General features: G+C 38.0%; 1 protein-coding gene across 2 annotated transcripts; it reads left to right on the top strand.

The window, feature by feature from the left end:
- The first annotated feature begins 9,302 nt into the window (after positions 1-9,302).
- On the top strand, positions 9,303-21,832 carry LOC105355609 (junctional adhesion molecule A-like). Of its 2 annotated transcripts, none has more exons than XM_023962504.1 (11): positions 9,303-9,458; positions 9,614-9,701; positions 13,428-13,487; positions 13,677-13,793; positions 16,038-16,181; positions 16,321-16,523; positions 16,609-16,711; positions 16,855-16,962; positions 19,717-19,729; positions 19,945-20,011; positions 20,139-21,832. In XM_023962504.1, exons 2-11 carry the CDS (start codon positions 9,656-9,658, stop codon positions 20,172-20,174), a joined length of 897 nt encoding a protein of 298 aa, XP_023818272.1. In that variant the 5' UTR covers positions 9,303-9,458; positions 9,614-9,655; the 3' UTR covers positions 20,175-21,832. The 2 variants fall into 2 exon arrangements, with proteins under 2 accessions (XP_023818272.1, XP_023818271.1); XM_023962503.1 differs by having other exon boundaries at positions 9,303-9,489.
- The last annotated feature ends 3 nt before the right edge of the window (positions 21,833-21,835 follow it).

Genomic DNA, 21,835 nt, shown 5'->3' with positions numbered 1-21,835 from the left:
TTTAAGATTCTTTCTATTTTGAACTCGTAAATTTAACCAAACTCTTCTGTAGCCTTCTCCAGACTTTGAAGAGCAGACTTTTTAAACCTCAATATGCCGTCAGGCTGGACCACCAAAACTTTCACAAAAGTAATTGACTGTCACTGCCTTCATTCATCCATTTTTCATGTGTGCTTCTTCTTATTTGGGGTCACTGGGGATTGCAGCCTGTCAGAGCTGTCATCAACCGTGAGATGGGCTGAATGACGGACAGGTTTAGAAGTAGGATAGCAGCAAGAAAGCATGTTAGGTTCATCAACTACATTGTGTTAGAATGTTTGTTTTTGGACAATGTTTCTATTGAAACCATCAACCAATGGGTATATACATAGATGATGTGTGGGTGAGGGTCCCTCACTCCCAACCATCAAAGATATTTACCACTGTAGGCCTGAAAGGGTGAAGTATTATAAAGATGTGGTGGTGTTGTACACAAATACTTGGAGTACAGAGTGTTGTCGATGAGTAGAGGAGTAGGCGATGTCTCGTGTTTCATCTGCAGTGTACCAGCAGTATCCAACTGAGAAGCAGGGATTACAGCAACAGAATCCCTAATGAACACTTTTGGCAGGGATCACCTTAACCTGCCTTTTCAGCTAATTTAAAGAACACAGAGTTTTAATGTGTCAGACGGTGGAAGGTGGCGGGCGGGAACCCTCTCGTTGTTCGGGATTAGAGCAGTCTGAACATTTCTGGAACATTTCTGTGGGAGTCTCTGGAGACTGTTGCAGCGTGGCAGTGGTTCAGCAGCTGTCCACGAAGACCTTGACAAAATGGATGAGTTGTGTGAAGGAGATGCAGAGGGATAGTGTGGGATCAGCTCTGGGAATTTTCCAAGATACAACTTTTGCTATTTCCCTTTTTGTATTCAGATGGTTCACAGAGTGGCAAACCACACCTATGCTCTCTGCTAACTCTTAAACTTAGTAGGCGACAGAGATGTCGTTTAGAACAAATAAAGAGGTCGGTTACATTATTTTTCAATGTAAAACTATGGTATAGTATTGTATGGTATAGTATTTGGTGTGTGTAAGCTATACAGCACTGTTTTTGCTAAACCTGTTTTCCATGTGCTCACAAGCATCACTGTCAAATTGAAAGAGTTTACAGTGGCAATTAGAAGAATTCTGGCACATATTTCATCACTGTGTGCATGTTTGATCCTGTTTCTTTATGTCAACTGACAATAATTGCAGCTATGCAGCAACAGCTAAATTCCCAATGATTTAACATATCCTAACTAAAATTAGGATGGACCAGCCTCACGTTAAGCAGGTGTGACGTTCCTGTGGATTTGTTCTTTTTGAGGTTCTTGGAGGGAAAGTTTATGGGGAATTTGCACCTCAAGTCAGGGTCTAATTGAGATTATTTCACAATAGATTCATCTATTTTTCATAGACTTTTGCTCAATTTCTATTTATTATTATAATCAGATTTTTTGTGTTATTTTTGAATATCCTTCTCGTCTTTTTTATTGTCATTTTCTGCACACCTTTTTTGACAGTTTAGGTCATTTCGTGGTGCAATTCCCCCTGCAACCCTTGTTTTTTTTTTCTTAGTCAATTTATTGTGTTTTAACACTCCTGGGTGGGTTTTGCTTCTGACATTGGTGCAACTATAGCTTTATAAGAGACCTTCAGCATATAAAATGTGTTCATATTTCATGCATACACAGTCTAATGTGAGGTAAGCTGCAGAGAAACCGCTGACACATTTCAATGTCCCTGTCGCTGGAAAGGAAATCGGAGGTGTCTTAGCTTATTAACACCCCCACTCTAACACCACCCACTTCTTTTTTAATGGTCATTCAGAAACCTAAATCTGTGAAAATGGTACCACATGTTTGTGTAGTGGTGTAAGCCGTTGAATTGGCTAAAAATCTATACAAATCCTCATACTGTCCTGAGAAACGTCCCCAAAGTCCACTGGAGCAGCATTTTCTTTACCCTCCCCTCCCTGTTTTGTCCCCCCTCCCTCTCCCCTTTTCTTCTGTAAGCCGACCTCTACTGTATCTACTCCCGGCATCACACTGCAGAGCACTGAGGAGGACTCAAAACGCACCAGACAAGGTAAGAATGATTCTTAAACTGTCATTATATAGACTGAGCCTTGTGGTGCATCATGATGCTCTGTTCAGACTGATTCTCTTTTTACCTGCTCTGGAGGAAATATCTGGCTCCAACCTGCACTCAAGCAAGAATTTGACTAAAATTGCACAAAGCAAAAATAAATACGGCTGAATTGCTTCATGCACTTTCTTTTACCTGTTCAGAAAGTGAATAAATCAGTCTACATTCTGTGGAGAGGTTAGGCTAAAAAATGCGTCAGTCTTGGCAACTGACCAGTGAAGTTTGCAGTTGAGGTTTTTGCAGCGTAAACACTGGGGCTGTGTTGTGATTATTGAGGGAACTTCTTGTTTGTTGGATGGAATAAGGCTTCAGAAATATGATCTTAACCTCCCTGAAACCTCATCCCAACCTTTACAGCAGAACAAGCTATATTTGTTTTAACCTAAGTGACAAAAATGAAGAGGTGTTGTTTTTTTTTTTTAACTTCAATGATTTATTTGCTTTGATTTTTTCCTAATAGGACACTTGGCGAGGATGCTCCTTTTCACAACAATATTACTTTTTGGTAAGATATCTGTTCTAAATAAAGTTTTTTTTTTCCTCCCATTTTTGGTTCATGTTTGAACAAAAAAGTTTGTATTTGTTGAATTTGCTAAAAAGTCTGAGCATCTCTGTTGTCGCACTAATTCCAGGCTTTGCATCAGCTCAGAAAGTGATTCAGTTGTCCTATTGCTCGGTCGGGGAGAACCATCTGAGGATGGACTGCAAATATGCACTCCCCCAGGAGTCACCAGAACCCTTTTGCAAGTACACACAGGGGGAAAGACTCCTTGACACCACCAACCCTGACGAGGAACAGCACGCACCCTTCAAGAACCGTGCCAAAGCCCGCCTCTTCCCGGGTAACATCTGCCGCCTGCTGTTCAAAAACCTTCCCAATGGCAAGTCCAACTTCACCTGCAACATCAAACAAGCTGAGTCAGCCACAGCGACCAAAACTTCAGTGGTGGAAAAAAGTAAGTTGCCCCTGATGGCCATTGTTCCCCGCAGCAGTCACCTTCCTGTTATTTTATGTGCGAAAATACAACATCCTCCACCTCTTCTTATTGCAGTGCTCCTCCTCCCCTGCTCGGCATGGAGTGTCCTATTGCAAAGCTGCAGTGGCCTGATGCTGACCTTCATGACACTACCTGTGCTGCTGGAAACCCACTGGCAGTGAGGCAGGCGCCAGGCAGCTGCACATGTTAACACTGCATCCTCTGGTGACAAATGCTGGACTCTCCCTCAAGTTGTGTGTATGCACAAGGTGCAATAATCTATACTGAATGTATTTATTACTATCTATTTGGTATATCACAGGGCTGAATTATCTACAATATGCATTCAATTAGGAGCACAGATATGGCTGCGTACTCTTTGTACTCCACTCACAAATACAAGCAGCTGTTTAGTAATAATCACTCGGGATAAAATAAATTCCGCACAGATTTGCTTACAACTTTAAAAGCATGAATGTGACTCAGCTCTAAATCTGAGAGTCTGTATGCTGTAATATTCACTATATACAACCAGCTTTAGCAACTGTAGTGGAAATTCTAATTAATATCATGTATTCATAACTGATTCTGTTTTTGTGAGGTAATTAGCTAACTTTAAAGACGAATGAAAGCTGCTTCTTTGGAACTCTTTCAATAATGACGCAACATTGCTCCCGACAGCGTGAGTTATTACTGAGTTCCAGCGCTATTTAAGACAAGCAATCTATTTTGCCAGATGGAAATCTGTCCCTTGTGTCTTTTCCTGGCTGCTTATCAAGTCATGAGGAGGAGATCGTTGTGACACTGGGCTACACAAGTCCACTCAAAGGAAGGCTGTGTTATTGTTCTCTTTTCTCAATCAAATTTGGCGAATCCAAACAAGGATTGAGTGTAACTTCCAGAAACGATCCTTAGAGAGCACAAACCCACATGCATGAGCTACAGTATCTTTCTGCAATATTCCACACGGATGAAACACAGGAAGCCAAAACACCAACCGATCAGATTTTGCCTTTCACTTGTGCCTGACACCGTCATGTTCAGGCTTGCTGAGCACTCCTTCAAAGCTATGAATATAATAGAGGGTGTGACAGTTCTAATTAGAAATGAACTCGAATTATGCTTTTCAAAAGTGCAGGGTTTTTCTTAAAAAATGTATATAGTTCTATAGGTGATATGTAGTAAAAGCACAAAACAGACTGAAAAGCACTGCTGTGTTATGTACTGTCTCATGACATTAAACTGAACTGACTCAACGTAACAAAGAGGCATTTTGTTCCCTGAATTCCATTCTAATTAACCAATTCAACTGTGGAGGGTAAACTTGTACATCGCTAGCGTGCTGTGGAGGGTAATACATCGCTAGCGTGCTGTGGAGGGGCAGATCAGGGACAGAAATTTACTGCAGTGTTGCTGAAAAGGCACTGATGATCATGTATGGATGAAATGTTTACGGGCCCATTTATTTCTAGTGCAAGAAAAAAAAAGTTTAAAGTGTGTTTGATTTAAGTGAATTTGTAATTTTCTGATTACTTCAATGTTCTAACATTCGAGAACTGCAATACAAGTGGGAATAATATGCCAATAAACTGTTTTTAGCACACCATCTAGACTGACAAAATTGTGGTTTATCACATTTTTATCATTTTTTTCTTTCAGGGTGAGTAATATATCAATTCCTCTTTTGCAATGACATCGCATTTCTTTTCAAGTACAACATCAATTTGGATAAAAAAAAAATCTATGGGAGACAGAGATATTGTTTTAAAATGTGCATGAAAACAGAATAACTCACTTGTAATGATTGGCTGTATATGACAACTAGAAACAATTAAGTCTGCATTTTTTCGCATTAAGGACAATGTTGGAACCAGAGTAAACTCTGGTCCGAGTTGGTCTAGGTCATCGTTTCTATGGAAACCAATCTCGCCAATTAGAGAGCTTGTTTAAAGTTCACACCCTTTCTACTAAAAACACGCCACACACAATCTGTCAATCTGTCAATCAAATGTTTCGAACGGGCACCACATTCATTTACTGAGGCATCTGTCTGGTCAGTTTATAACTTGAATAACGTGCAATAAAAAATTATGTTAAAAAAGGTATCAGAGCAAGAAAAGTTTACTCTGACAAATATGATGACTGAGTAGTAGCTGTTTATTTCTCAGTAGAAGTCTATGAGATTTGGCTTCTTGGAACCAGCCGATACTTCCTGTTTGGAACACAAGGAGGAAGGAATCACTCAGTCCAGTCCTCATATACAGTCAATGGTTCTAAAGTTGAGTTAAGTAGGAATCATCAGATGAGTTTCTATTTTACTAAAATTGATTAAACTCAGCTGCCTAACCGAGTCAGCTTGTGAAAGCCTGGAAGTTTGGGACGCAAGTACTCCCTTTTGTACTTACAGTTTAGCTATTAATTCCCTGAATTGGCTGCAGTTTGCCACAGAAAGCTATTTTTTGTTATAAAACAAAATCATGAAGAATCAAAGGTTTGGAACCATCTAGAACAAGGGTCTGCAACCTTCAATACTTAAAGAGGCATTTGAGTTAATTTCTCACCAACCACAACCCAGGAGAAAGAAAATCTTACTTTACCCTTCACAAAAATAAACACTGATTTGTATTTATGTCATTGATACTATTATGATAAAAATAAATGAAAGATTGTTTTTGGGCATAATTAAAACATAAAGAGAAAATAGTCTTTTTTTATATTAAACTTTTTTTCTTTTAACAAAGTTTCACATGACTTCCTTTCACACTAAAAGACATCCTATGTCACATAGGATCATCTCAATCCAGCAAATATAGCTGTAGCTATAATAAAAAATAAAATAAAATAAATAGTTTATTTGACCATTTGTGGTGCACCTCAGTGAGAAATGTGTAAATCTAACTAATTAAAATTAAATCCGAGCTAATTAAGTGACCCTTGCTGTATTTTCCAAACCTAAGGTGCATTTAAAACCCTTAAATTTGTTCAAAAAGTAGGCAATCTGCTTTATAATCTGGTGCACCTTAATTCTGGTTGTGCTTACTGACCTTCACTTAATTTTATGTGATACATGGCGCACGGAAAAATGCCAAACCCTTTCAGCTCGGCTTGATGTTTGTTTGTACACTGTTTGTGAATGAGTTAAATAAAGTTTTAGTCCGTTTATTTTACTTTTTTTTCTTATCAATCATTTAATTTTAATTTACAATTAAAATGTAAAAACTTTGCCTTTTCTTCAAAGCCAGAGAGCCAAAATGGAGGCTCAGGTTGCAGAACCCTGGTCTAGACAGAATACAAACCTTAGTTTAACTAAGCTCCTGGTGACGCCTGAAATTTAACATCTTTAAGGTGCTGGTGCAAAAAATCTACCCAAGCACATGTATATGAAGTGATATTTCTGCCACCATGTTGCACACAAAACTTTCTAAGTCACTCCATACATGTGTGGTGTCAATTCAGTGGCTAAAGTATTGTGCATCAAACCGTAAAACCGCCAATCAAAACCCCAAATCCGCGAATCAAAATGCTTAAATTGAGAACCAAAACCCACAATTTGCAACCAAAAGCTATAACCCAAAGCACAATCCTATTTCTGAGCTATTGATTTGTTTTCTTACCATTCTGAAACCGTCATTTTGAGTTGCGCTTTTATTTTTTGCAGTTTTGATTCTAAAACCTGTCGACACGTAAAATCAGTGTCATGTCAGTCAAGGGGAAGGGAGGCGGGACTTCTCCCGCATCCAGAAGCTCATTGGCTACCGAATAACTCCGAGTCTTACGACAACATACCACTTTCAGAACGTGCCGGTAAGTTTATCATGTTTTTCAAATCTTTTACTTTATTAAACTATCAAACGTGTACTTTGTGTAACCGGAGGATGCCAGCACAGTCAGATGAGGAGCTCCACCAGTAGCTGCTAGGGAAAAAAAGATGTTAGAAAGTAAGATGTTGCATGAAAAACTATAACCATTCATTGTAAACAATGTTCTTCTGTGTTAGCCATGCTAGCTAGCTAGCTCAATGCTAGCAGGGTTTCCGGCTCATTTCTTGACTGTTACGGATTAAACAAAGTCGATTTTTGACGACAGTGTCAGGATCAGTCATGTCAAGCCTGGGAATAATTGCCCGTGAACTGTCAACTCAAAAAGACAATTTCAGAATAAAAGCGCAACTCAAAACGTCGATTTCAGAGAAAACAAATCGGTAGCTGAGAAATAGGATTGTGCTTTGCGTTATAGCTTTTGGTTGCAAATTGTGGGTTTTAGTTCTCAATTTATGCATTTTGATTCGCGGATTTGGGGATTGGTTTGCGGTTTTACGGTTTTGATGCGCAATACTTTAGGCGCTGAATTGACACCATACATATGCATGTTTAGAATATAAACAGTAAATGTAGATTTGTAAAGAAAAAAAGTTTTGAAGTTGTGTTTTCATCTGTGGATTTTGCCTAATTTTAAGATCGACTCTGATCACCCACTTCTTCTTTATATTTTTAGATTAAAAAAAGGAACTCAAGAAAAAAAATGACAGGAACAGGATTGAGTCAGAGTGAAACCATGATGATAAATAATGAGACTTACTGAAATAATGATGGTTTGGAAGTCTTTAGGGCTTAGAAGGAGCTTCCACAGGACAAATGTCTTCCCCACTTGGCACGGCTACACCTGTAATCTATTTCAAAGCTTAAAGGTATAGATATGCATTATACATCTGATGGATATCAATTCATAGAGGTCTATTGTGATGTACAATAGCCTTCACCCAGTGTTGAACGGACTTTAAAATGAAACTATTAAACTATATAGTACAGAGCCTTGGACGTAACAGAAAAAAAGTTCCCCAGAGTTAAGATTTTGGGGGCAAAAATTTGTTTTATGTAAACACAAATTTGTATTTTGTAGGCACAAATTGGCATTTGGGGCACACAAATTATTATTTTGTGTGCAAAAATAAGTTATTTGAGCACACAAATTGGAAAGTAGTAGTATTTAAGTATCATCAATTCCTACTAGTACTACTTTGTGCCCACAAAATACTTATTACCTACAAAATACTAATTCCTTCCCAAAAATGTTAATGTCTGCCCACAAAATACTTAAAATGGTCAACAAATTCTTAATTTTGCCCAAAAAATGCTAATTGGTGCACAGAAATTGCTCATTTGTGCCCACAAGTACTAATTTGTAGACACAAAATAAAAATGATTGCCAACAAAATGCTAATTTGTGGCCACAAAATAAAAAATGTATCTGACAAAATGCTAATTTGTGTTTGCAAAATAGAAATTATTGCCAACAAAATGCTCATTTGTGGCCACAAAATAAAAAATGTAGTTGACAAAATGCTAATTTGTGTTTGCAAAATAGAAATTATTGCCAACAAAATGCTCATTTGTGGCCACAAAATAAAAAATGTAGTTGACAAAATGCTAATTTGTGTTTGCAAAATAGAAATTATTGCCAACAAAATGCTCATTTGTAAGCACTAAAGGCTAATTTGTGTACACAAACAAGTTAATGTCCACAAAATGCTGATTTTTGGCACAAAACATACTAATTTGTGTACATGCTTGCTAATTGGTGCCCACAAAATGCTAATTTTTGCAACAAAATACTAATTTGTGTAGACGCGTAATAATTTGTGCCCACAAAATGCTAAATTTTGCAACAAAATACTAATTTGTGTCCACAAGTGCTAATTTGTGCCCACAAAAACGCTAATTTTTGCAACAAAATACTAATTTGTGTACACAAAATGCTAGTTTGAGGCTACAAATTATTATTTGAGCAAAAACTTTCTTTGTCCAGGGCTTCCTATTTTAACATTAGCAAACTTAAAGCTAAACAGCTAAACTAAAGCAAACATACAAAAGGGAATTACATGTAGATCTTGTAATATATGAAGTTTTATTTCATATTTCTTCAGAGTAACCTGCTCAGCAGGTGTGATGCAATCATGATACAACAAAAGGAATGAAACAAGGAGTTGGTTCCTTCAGTTTGAAAATGTTCCTCAGCTTTTATAAGCCCCCTGTCAGATGTGCATTCAGTGGAGGGGAGCACTCTTTCATTGTTCATTCTTCCAGCTCCTCCGCAGGAACCCTGCGGGTCAAAGAGGAGGAGGAGGAGGAGGAGGAGGAGGAAGGAAGTTCAACAAACACAAATGTATGACTGAGCACGGCGGAGAGCCCCTGTGCGGACGTCTGACGGACCTGCTTCTTATCTCTCTACACGCATTTTTCCCGCAGCGTTCCTTGCCTAACCTGTTTTTCCACTCCTTCACTTCCCTCAGAAGACGGAGATACCGGAAGTGACCGTGCGTAAAGGCGTTTTTCTGGTTATTGCAGGTGTGAGCAGCCACCCGCCGCGGTTGGAAAAAAGTCGACAGAGACCTCAATCAACAGAAAAAAATTGCGAATAATTCGACTGACAGAGTATTCTGAGCACTTTTCTGTCGTTTTTCATTGAAAGGAGATTTAGTGGAGCGGGACAAACGAGGAGCGGGCGCCCGACATGAACGGCTTTGTTGTGTCGGTGCTGCTGCTCTGCGCAGCAACAGGTGAGCGGCTGCGGCCTGTTTTCTCTCTGTTCACCTTTCCAACGACTGAACAACTGTTACATTGAAGATAAATCTATAAATTTTCCAGGAAACTTTAACATTTGAACCTAGAAGTAAAGTTTCTGTCGTTTGAACCGTGTCCTGTTTATTTTGACATAAAAATTAGACAAACAAAGTAGGGTAGTGTCAGGAGCAAAAACATCTACACGATAAATAAATCTGTTTTTTTTTCTTTTTTTACACATAAATTCTCTTTATAAATTAAGATTATACTTCTCAAATCTTTCCCTGGAGCTTGTGTAACCCTAAAGCAGCAGCAGTGTAGATGAAGCTAAGTTCTATGTTTCCACTTATTTGTTTGCAATAAAGTTTAAAATTTACAATAAACATAGTTATTCAAATCCACAATCATTCCAGAACTAAGATGAAGCTGTAATAATTACATTTCTTTAAAGGATATTTAATTTAACCTTTTAATTTCTAGTCTCTTAATCTCAAACGTAAAAATTTTATTCTCTTTAAAAAAAAAAAAAAGGTTTTATGTATATGTATTATTAGTGGATGAAAGAATTTTAAATCCCGTTTTTTATTATTTCCTGTAGGGAAAGAAAACGAGTTTCATAAAGCAATAAATCCAGCATTATCAAAGAATTTAGACAATCCCATCTGTCCCAGCTTTCTTTCTAGTTTTTTTTATTGTACTTTAAAGCCACCAACAGTTTCTTTTTATTTTAATCAAAACATTTGCAATTTTTACCCTTTGTTAACAAATATTTGCACAGTAAAATCTACTAAAACTTAAACCTATGGGATTTATGTTTGTGTATGAGGAAAGAAAAAAAAAAGTACATCCTGTTTTTCTTCTACATCTTCCAGTTGACTTCCATTCTGGTTTTAGTTTTCAGCATTTAAAGTGCCGTTCAGATGACGAGCAGCAGTTTCTGATGAGCCTGAATACGGGATTAGAAAAGGACACCTTCATTTCAGGCTCTGAATGCACCTTCTGTTGGCTCCCGCAGTACTAGGCCTTTATTTTGAAAGTTCTTTACCATTTGTACACTGAAACTGACACGGAATGCAAACACAAGGGCATGGCGCATTGCTCATATTACAACTCGCAGAACAGATTACGTATTTCCATGAAACCGAAATTAAAGGGGATTTTGTCAGCTGATGTTGAGGAAAATGATCTTGTGTTTGAAATAAAACAAGCAAAAGTGTAGGAATGGACAAAGTATGAATGTTTATTTTCCTCCTGGAGTTATCTTTTAGTCGACTGTGACCCTGCAGTCGGTTAATAAGTAACAGTCGAGTTGACCTGCATTAGTTTCAGGTTTAGGCAATACCTTTTAAAGAATTGTATTTATATTTTTATAGGGACTCAAAGGTGTTTGTTTACAGTGAACAGAACTGTAAGCACTTTAAGAATGTTTGTCCTCTCTGAGAAGCAATGTTCCTGTTCCTGAGCAGACCGAGTTACACCAGTTTACACAAATGATAGTTTCGCCTGAAGCCTTTGGGCTCAGCTGATTGGAATGAGCCACTGGTTTTTCCTCCTGTAGACTCTGACAGCACAGGAGAGAGGAGCGACTAGGTGTGGTAGTTCACGGTCATCTCTGTAATCTGCTGCAGTCAGTCTGATCTCGTAAGGGTGAAACTACCCAGTTATGTCACTGAGTCACAAATGAAACACATTTTTCTGATGCCATTTTAGAATTTTTGATTGAAAATAATCAAAATCTCTGCAAAACTAACAGTTCGTCCTTTTTTTTGCAATCTGCTCTGTTTCAAAAAAGTATTTGTTTAATAAACTTTTTTTACTCCGATGTATCAATTTCATTGCACTCTTGGGCATTTTTGTATTTACTTCTTACCTAAGTGTAATTTTAAAGTGAAGTGGATGGTTGGTGGCTTAAAGAGACATAGTGTTTTATTTGTGTAATAGATCAATAAATATTTTGTTAACATTACATAAATATTTCAATTGTGGAAAAAAAAAGAAAAGGTTAAACTAATTTAAACATGTTGTTATATGGGAGGTATTGTTTTTACTTCCCAATTTAACGTCAGAAGCCTAAACAACATTGAGAGCTGCTTTTAAGGTCATTTTCATAACTGTTGGAAAACAAATGCACCTCTTGACTTCAACGTTGAAGCACATGGGGGAAAAATAGATTTGAACCTGGCATTTTGCCAAGCAACTAATATCTAGGTGGTAGTCGTCTCCATTTACTCCAGCGTATAGCACTTTTTTATAGCTATTTTTACTTAACCCAGTTTGATTTAACACCTATTATAAACTTTACTGTTGGTGTGTTTTCTATGTAGTGTTGTTAATATGTATTTGATCTAGAAATTGCACACAAACTAAGGTGTGATCATTGCTGAAATGTTAAGATGATTTAATGTTTTATGACCACACCTTTTTCCTGCCTCGCATGAAGTCATAGGCAGCAGTTTGCATCCTAATGCCTTTTTGCTTCCTGTTTTCCTGACTTTGAGGCTTTTGTGTGCAAAATGGCAGTTGTTGTTTCTGTACATATTTTATACAAACGGAACTAAATAGCCGTGAGTTCTTTGTTTCTGGACTGGTTAAGGGAGAAACGTATCTGTCTTTTCCTCATTTTGCATTTAAATGGTGAATAGATGTTTTGCCTTTTTTTTATTTTTTGGAAGTCTTTTTCTGGGAAAACTTAAAAATCTAGTTTCTTTGGTCCTGTCTGTTGGTCCCAAGTCACACTTTTAATTTAGGAGAACTTTATAAATTGTTCAAGTCCCAGAAAACAAAGCTTAAATATCAACATGTTTGTTTCCATCAGTTCGTATAGACTGTAGAGAAGTACACCACAAAAGCATGTCTGTAATTTTCAACATGCTTGCTGCTTGTATGATTGAAATTTAACTTTATTTATATGGCACTTTTCCTGCGAAAAACCACCTTGGAGTGCTTTACATGATAAAATAAATAGTAAAAAAGACACAAAACACATACAAATCCTACAAATACAATCCAAATAGATCAAATTATTATTAATACAATCAAATTAAAACGTGGACACGTAAAAAAGTCTTGAAAGATGAGTTTTTTTTATGATCCCCTTCATTCTGGTTGTGGCTAAGAGACGTACAGAACAAGCTGCAGCTGACTGATAGTATTTTTCTTAACACCAGACTGAGGAGCATTACAATCATCTACTCTAGATGTTATGAAAGTGTGTATTAATATTTGAGCACTGGCTCTGATGCTTCGCTGGAACTTTAACACAGTCTGTGATGGCATTATTCGGCTCTATTTCTAAGTAAGATCTGGTATGTTAGTGAATCACAGAAATTCCAAACGCTTTCATATCACTCTTAAAGGACTATGCATGTGGTGTCTTATTTTGAAAATCCCAGTAATTAATTAGTAAGGATTTTGTTTTCTTTCCTCAAAGACTTCCTGTTTGCTCAGTCTTATTTATGTCCATATACGTGACTGGGCCATGGCAGCGTCTGAATTCTGGGCTGTGTTGTGAATGACCCTCTTAGCTGCAGTGGTACATTTCTGCCGTTGCTGGGTTTTATTAAGTAGGACGAGTCCTATTGAAAGTAGCTCACTCCTCTGCCATCTCTGATGGAGCCCTCAATACTTTAGATGAAGTCAGAGTTTTCACTCTGTCCTAATGTTGTACATTGGTTCTTTTTAAAGTCTTATCAAGTAACTTATTTCAGCTTTTACAATTGCAGGTGTGAGTGGATTCTCTGTCTCTTCCAGTAACACAAATGTGCAGGTGAAGGAGGATCAAGGTGAGTCCAGAAAGAAATTAAGGAAGTATTAGCTACTGTTACTTTAAAGTACTCAAATTATTCACACGGTTGATTTTTTTAATGTCTGTGTAGCTGGTTACAAATAGAAACAGTTTGACGAGGTTTTTGTTACTCTTCCGTACCTGCAATGTAGTGAAGGTGAAATGTTTTGTGCTGTTTTATCTCCAGAGGCAGACCTGACCTGCTCTTACACGGCAGACTTCGGTCCAAATGTCAGGCTTGAGTGGAAGTTTAAAGACGACAAAGGATCCCAAGCATACGTGTATTATGGTGGGAAACCAACCGGTAAGAGCACTGCCGGCAACTGCTTCTTCCAAAGTCAGACTTGAATAACTATGACTGAGGCGTTTGTATGCATTGCAAATGTTTTTATTTTATTTTTTATTTTCATTTTTGCTAATGTTGATTACGCTTTCTGTTTGAGATGCCCTGATCAGAATATTTAGGCCCTGATCTGATTGAGTTATTTGATTTGGAAACCGATACAGTAGTGATAGCTAGATGAGGCCTCATGAAGCGTTTCAGCACATTACCCAAACTGTATTGATACTGTGTCACCTAATACTGACTCCTGCTGGAACAAACTCGTCATTGCAGGCAAATGCATTGAAAGTCACTGCATGAGGGCAATTTGTATGAGGGTAAAAATGTGTCAAAAAGAACGCACTTGTAGATTTGATTTGAGAACTTGTAATATAGAATCTGAATACTTGTGCATGAAAAATCTGCATCTGTGTGTAAAAATCTTCTGCTGTGAACTGACAAATTTCCAATTGCATGTGTTCATTTAGAGTTACAACTTCAAATCTGTGATTACAACTGCTCAAATGTGCTTTTGCGTGTGCTCGAATCTGCTGCCGCAAATCACAGGTGCGCTACAACTGCGCTCTGACTTCTGACACATTCCTTGCGAGAAACTTGGGTCAAAAGTGATCTGTGTCCGATAATGGGACTAGGGGGGGAGGGAGGGTAAGAGGAGGCGGAGTCAACCAATCAGAGTGCTGGATTCGGAGAACTTGGTCAAGTTAGAAAGACCTTCACAGATTCACACTTCCTGCTTCAATAACTCTTCTGATAAACGTTCAAATGTGACAGCAAGTCTCTCAATCATTTTGTATGAACACAGAGAGTGAAATAAAAATGCATTTCTACAGAAAAACTTCGTTTTCTCCTGCATTTTAATGAGAAATGATCTCTTCGTGCTTTAAATGCAGACATGCAGCGACGGCTGCGAACGGACAGGATCAGGAAGATGATCATCTTTGTTGTAGCAGGACAACAGGGCCAGGGCTATTGAGCAGCTTTATTATAAAGCATATGGATAAACATTTGAAAAAAATATATTAGATTAGATAAATGGGTTCTCCGCGACGTTCCAGGCGACAGCGCGGCGGCGCGCGGCTGTTGCGGACTCAGCCCGCTGAGCAACGGCTGGCCGCTGACTGAGCGAGGGCGTAGCGTGTCGCTGGTACGCGACACCGCGGCCAGACGCCGAGCTCCGCGGAGGAAAGAAGAAACAAGGATCCCGCTGACCGACGGCGGAGCTCGGCGTCTGGCCGCAGTGTCGCGTACCAGCGACACGCTACGCCCTCGCTCAGTCAGCGGCCAGCCGTTCCTCAGCGGGCTGAGTCCGCCACAGCTGCGCGCCGCCGCGCTGTCGCCTGGAACGTCGCGGAGAACGCATTTATCTAATCAAATATACTTTTTTCAAATGTTTATCCATATGATTTATAATAAAGCTGCTCAATAGCCCTGGCCCTGTTGTCCTGCTACAACAAAGATGATCATCTTCCTGATCCTGTCCGTTCGCAGCCGTCGCTGCATGTCTGCATTTAAAGCACGAAGAGATCATTTCTCATTAAAATGCAGGAGAAAACGAAGTTTTTCTGTAGAAATGCATTTTTATTTCACTCTCTGTGTTCATACAAAATGATTGAGAGACTTGCTGTCACATTTGAACGTTTATCAGAAGAGTTATTGAAGCAGGAAGTGTGAATCTGTGAAGGTCTTTCTAACTTGACCAAGTTCTCCGAATCCAGCACTCTGATTGGTTGACTCCGCCTCCTCTTACCCTCCCTCCCCCCCTAGTCCCATTATCGGACACAGATCACTTTTGACCCAAGTTTCTCGCAAGGAATGTGTCAGAAGTCAGAGCGCAGTTGTAGCGCACCTGTGATTTGCGGCAGCAGATTCGAGCACACGCAAAAGCACATTTGAGCAGTTGTAATCACAGATTTGAAGTTGTAACTCTAAATGAACACATGCAATTGGAAATTTGTCAGTTCACAGCAGAAGATTTTTACACACAGATGCAGATTTTTCATGCACAAGTATTCAGATTCTATATTACAAGTTCTCAAATCAAATCTACAAGTGCGTTCTTTTTGACACATTTTTACCTTCATAAATTTGGTGTTAAATACTATTTAAATGTACAGTAATTTCAAACAAGTTCTTAGAGGGCAAACAAAGACTGCAGTTTTAAGACCTCTATAATGTGTCTTTTTGTTTTTGTTTTTTTTGTTTCAGAGCCCTATGCCAGTCGTGTGTCTATTTATGGTCAGGCTAATATGAGACTTTCCAAAGTGACCCGTACCGATAATGGCACATATAAATGTGAGGTGTCCGGCAACCAACAGTTTGGGGAAATCTCTGTTTCGCTGACTGTTCTGGGTAAGAAGTGGCTTCAACACATTTGGAAACATTTGTGGACAGATGTGTGGAAGCACAACCATAAAGCCAAAACCCTACTTCTGGTGCGAAAGCTGATGTTTTCATGTGGTGCAAATGAAATTGACATCATGTCTTGCAGTGCCCCCTTCTGTGCCCATGTGTAAAATCCCAACATCTGTGACGACCGGTAAGGCGGCCATATTGTTCTGTCACGATCCGGTTGGGTCCCCAGCTCCTACGTATCAGTGGTACAAAGACAAAACCCTTCTTCCTGCTGACCCCACCAAGAATTCTAACTTTAGGAACGCCACCTATAGGCTTGATCAAGCAAAGGGCACACTGGTTAGCTACAGCTAATTGAGTTTCATCATTCATTTTACAGCACCTTTTTATTATGAGTATGTTAAATGTCATCCTTGTTCTTCAGGAATTTCTCCGAGCTTCCCTGACAGATGCCGGTGAATATTACTGTGAGGCTACCAACAGCGCTGGTCCTGCACAAAGTTGTCGGGCTGTGAAAATGGAAGTTCGTAAGTACACAAAGAAGAAAATCTGTTTTTTCTTTTCTTTGGTTATGTATAGAGAAGCAATGAAGACTGCAAGAATAACAACATACTTAACAGTGCTTCTGTGATTTCTTTGAATAAAAATGTGTCATTTTTCTTTTTTCAAGGTGACTTGAACACTGGAGGTATTGTTGCAGGAGTGCTAGTGGCCCTGCTGCTTTTGGTGTTGCTGATAGTTGCTGTTTGGTTTGCCAAAAAGAAAGGATATCTGGATAGTAAGTTCCATGCATTTTCTCTGAATACATTTTAACATGTCAGTTTTCGTAGTTTACATATTAAGTTGATACTTTTAAAGACCCACTCCGATGAAAATTGGAATTTTGGTGTTTGTTCTTGTGGCCTTCTACTCATGATGGAGGACATACACAAAGAAAAATTTGGAGTATTTTTTCATTCAGATCATTGTGAAACGGGAGCAGACTAGGGTTGGGCGATGTCCCTTAAATTGGCCGTTGACGATGTTTGCTGTCAACCATCGGGATGGACGATGACATGGTCGGGGGGGGGGGGGGGGGGGGGGGGGTATTTTTACATTTTTCGTTCTTATGTAACTGCTATTCTTTTTTTTGCTTTTTTCATTTTATTTCCCAATCCGCGATGATCCAGTATAAACTGAGGGAAGTGACTTTAACAAAAAAAGTAACAAACAAAATAGAAGAGAAGTAGTCCGCTCCCGCACTACCGGGGGAGTGCGGACTTACAGCTTTGTGTTTGATGGGAAGGGGGGGGGGGGGGGGGGACATGAGCGGTATGTGTGGGAGATTTAAGACTGCGATCCGTCCCGCAGCTCTAGGGGTACAAGCAACCGAACTCAGAACCGGGTCTAAAAGTGTGTGTCTGTGCACAGCTCGGATCGTCAGCACACACAGCGGTTTGAGCTTCAAAGCAGAAATGTCGCTCAGTCCTTAGAAAACATTCAAACAATCACGTGGATTTGTGTTTCCAGTCGTGTCCCGACTAAATAAAGGCTGATGTTATTCTTACATGTTTACGTGCAGCCAGCAAGCAGCACCATCCAAAGCTAATGTTGTTAGCCCGTGTTAGCATACTGCTAATCCTGGCTTCGTTCAGAAAAAGCACTGACCACACGGATTAAAATTCAAATGATGAGCGAACAGGTGTTTCATAATAACCGTAACATTATTAAAAGCACGTTTAGAAGATCATCTCGTATTTTACCGAGCTGACATGTCAATGTATATAGCCGCTCGGCGCTATTTAACATTGTTTTGTATTGAATTGTTACATACAATAAAGTTTGGAGAAAAAAAAAAAGCCGCTCGGCGGAGTTTATATCCTTCCGTTTTTCAAACCCTACTGCGCATGTGCGAATGATTTATTCCGACGGAAAGTGTGACCTTAGTGAACGTTTTTATATTCTAAAAACATTTTTCTGGAACCATGTACACGGTTGGATTCTAATCCGACCATTGATCCCATCAAGATATTTTGTACATGTAACCGCGGCTTATGGTGTCGACGCGCAACGTGGCGGGGGCGTGGCATCACGATGGTGTCTCTCCATCGGGATGTCAGTCACCCATCACGATGGACGATGATATCGTCCATCGGCACAACCCTAGAGCAGACACAAAAATGTCATTTGAAAAAGCTTGTAGTTGTGACATAGATGCAACTAGGGACCACCAGTCCCTAGTTTTAATAGCTGTTGAATTTGAATGGAGAGTTTTTGTTTTGTGAATTGATGATGCATTTCACAAAAAATAACTTTTAACAAGGTGGTTTTAAAGGTTTGAATTAGATATTTTACAATTTTTTACTATTTTACTATTCGTGTTCTCGACTGTGAAAGTCAAGCATGGGGGGAAAATCTGTACACTCTGTTTTTATTTATTTATTATTTAACAACTTTACGCTCTTTTACCATGTATGTGATGAGTGTTTGATGAATGATGAAGGATGGTATACAGTTTGTAGCTCTGTGGCCCAGAACAAATTTCCTCTCTGAGGACAATAAAGTTTACCTTTACCTTTTTACCTTTACTACCACAAACTCCCTGCTCCGCTCCATTCTGAGGCATCCACTTGCAAACAAAAAGATCCATGTACATCTTTGTTTTCTTCGTCTGAGCTGGCTTCTGGCTCAAAACTGTAGGGCTGAATAGCTCCAATATTGCTCGGCATTTTTATTGCTCCACTAATATCAGGTTGGGGGTGTAAGGGGCTGTAGGTTAGAAGGAGAGAGTGTAAACAGAGGGATGATGGGAAGGGGTGGACTCACTCTGGGCCAGCAGTCCTGCCTACAACTTGGAGGCCAATTTCTGATGAACTCCTGCTGCTAAATAATAAAATAATAACAAATAATAAAATAAATAATAATAATAATAAATAATAAAATAAATAAAAAATTCGCTAAGAATTTGCATAACTATAATTAAAACCCCACTGGGAACGCTTTCAAATATATTAAATGATAAACAGATCGGTCTTTAAGCTGTCACCTTAGTTGCCCATTGTACCACAGTCTTCATGTCACATTAAGCATGTCACATCTTAGATGGATCAAAATATGACTGTAGTTGATCTTTAATTATTTAACCTGAAGGTATTTTTGAGCTCGCACAATTTGGACAATCTTTACTTTCCCCCTCCGTTTGCATTAGTGTTTCCTTAAAATCATTCATTGAAAAATAACTTGGTCTACTTTGAGAAGTCTGTGCTCCTTTAAGATAATCAAACCAAAGTACTTGATTTCACAAGTGAAAATGAGACTTAATGCTCTGAGCTACCACTCCTCCTTTAATTTTCTGACTCATAAATACCAGCAGCATCATTCTGAATCTTGGTTTCAGAGAAGAACTTACTCAGACTTTTAAAAATTGCATCTGGAGTGTAAAATTTACCACTATGTTTTACTAACTCCAACTCATGCTTAGTCAGTTGGCTATGATTGTTTTGTACCAAGGATTCTTTTCTAATTGCATTGTTTCTCTTATTTTTCCTTTCAGACTTGACTGAAAGGTAAGAGGACGCTACTTTACTTATCTCATTTTGATACTGATTTATTTTGGATAGCCTGTACGAACTGCAGTTACGTTTTAGCATATTTTCTTAAAGACATGTAAGGTAAACAATAATGCTAAATAACTTGGCTTTATGACTGTATTTCATTAAAAAAAAGTATCACTCTACCTTTTTTGTTCGTTTCACTTTTAATATTGTTTTTCTGTATTTAGCTTCACAAACAAACCAAAGCCCAGCTCGGTCTACCACACTGCTGCATCCAATGATGAAGCTGATGATGTAAGTAAATATTACTGCACTACATCGGAAACGCACTTTACAGTCTTATTTTTAATTATTAAAATCTATGAGTCGATAAAGCAACAGTCATCATCTATAAGAGATCTCTCGTTTCTTCTGTTCTCAGGGGGAATTCAAGCAGAAGTCATCATTTGTGGTGTAGGCAGCCAACTGCTGGCATTGAACGCTGGCTTAAACGGCCTTCACCTGACTTTTTTTTTTTTCAGTCTCATGTCCTTAACTTTTACTCCACTTTGATTTATTTTTCTTTCATGTGTTTTTATTTTTAAACCACTCCCACTGGTTTGAGTCACGTTTTTTTTCTTTTGAGGAAAAAGAACAAGATTTGTTTTTATTACTTCAACACTTTCTTTGTAAGGGTTATAGTTAAGGGAGCCTTAGTTTCTAGTCCCCCACTTTCTAATGCCCAGGGGGCTTCTACATGTATGTGAAGATGTTTTTAAGTTATTTTATTTCTGATTAATCATTTTAAGAACCTAAATCATTTGTACCAATACACGAAAAAACTCATAAATTTGAGAAAAGTAATAAGTCTTAATCTTTCTTTTTTAATAGCAATTTGGCCACTCATGCATCATGAAATATTTTTCAACAGCCTTATATTTTGTCTTAACAATGTTCCCAGATCTATTTATTGACATTATTTTTGCTAACGAGACTAAAATAACATTAATTCCAATTTTTTTTAATCCATTTCAGAGTGCATTACTGTAAGCTATAAAACTAAAATTTATATTCATTTTTCTACATTAAAAATGGAAATTGCACAGTGTATGATGAACAAATCAGAACTGTTAAAAAAAAAAAAAAAACGGGTTTTCTGCAGTTTGATGCCAATTGAACAGCAGGTTCTAAACCATGAACAATCAATTGCACAAAACTTGAATAACAAGGAAAAACTTATGGCATAAAGAAATGTTTGTTACTATGAAAATTACTGCTTTTCCACACATGAGAAGCAAGACACAACAATTGATTTCCTTGTCATTTGAATTTTACTTAAATTAAACATTGGTTTGGAGGTGACAAAGACAATTTTAAAAACTAATAATGATTTGGATTTAATATACATTTCTGCTAAGTTAGCATTAGGACCATTTGAGAGTGGGGATTTAATAGTGAAATACAAGCAGTTGTTAAATATTTGGTCAAAACTTAGAGTAAACCTCTGTAAGTTATAACTTCAGTAGTTTAGGCTTAAAAGTATCGCATGCAAGTTAATTGTTGCACGCTAAAATTTTAATGCATAACATTATTTTGTATTTACGCCTAACTAATAGTTGCTTACAAGGAGGACTTTTGCTTGCACTCTAATGCATAGAATACACATTTTTAAAATGTTTTTTTTTTTTTAAATATCTTCATCACTGGTGTACATTATCCAACATTGCACATTTTCTTTTTTAATGAAACTTTACTGCTTTTTTCAGGATTTTTAGCGGATCTTAACTTTAGCTATCTTGCCTAACTTTAGAACTTTAAAAAGTTTTTTTTTTCTGAAGATGAAAATTTATCTTTTGTCGTTTCTACACGAACCTTTGTGACTTAAATATCTACATGTAGAGGTTTTAGATTTTATCTGAAAAACTTGTTTGTTTGTCTTGCTGTGTTCAAATTCTCAGGTTTTTGCATAGAGTACTTTAAAGTAGTCTGACAGTACATGTCATGTGTGATATTTGATGTTTAAATGTAGAAACAAATTTTCTACATAGTTTTTCCTATAAATAAAAGTTGAACCTGGTTGTAACTTTTACTGTATATAGCAACACAAATATAATAAACATGCTGGAATACTGCAGTTGA

This window comes from Oryzias latipes, chromosome 14, assembly GCF_002234675.1.
Source record: "Oryzias latipes chromosome 14, ASM223467v1".
NCBI lineage: Eukaryota > Metazoa > Chordata > Actinopteri > Beloniformes > Adrianichthyidae > Oryzias > Oryzias latipes.
Note: the sequence above shows the minus strand (reverse complement) of the source record. Positions and strands in the feature narration are given on the sequence as shown.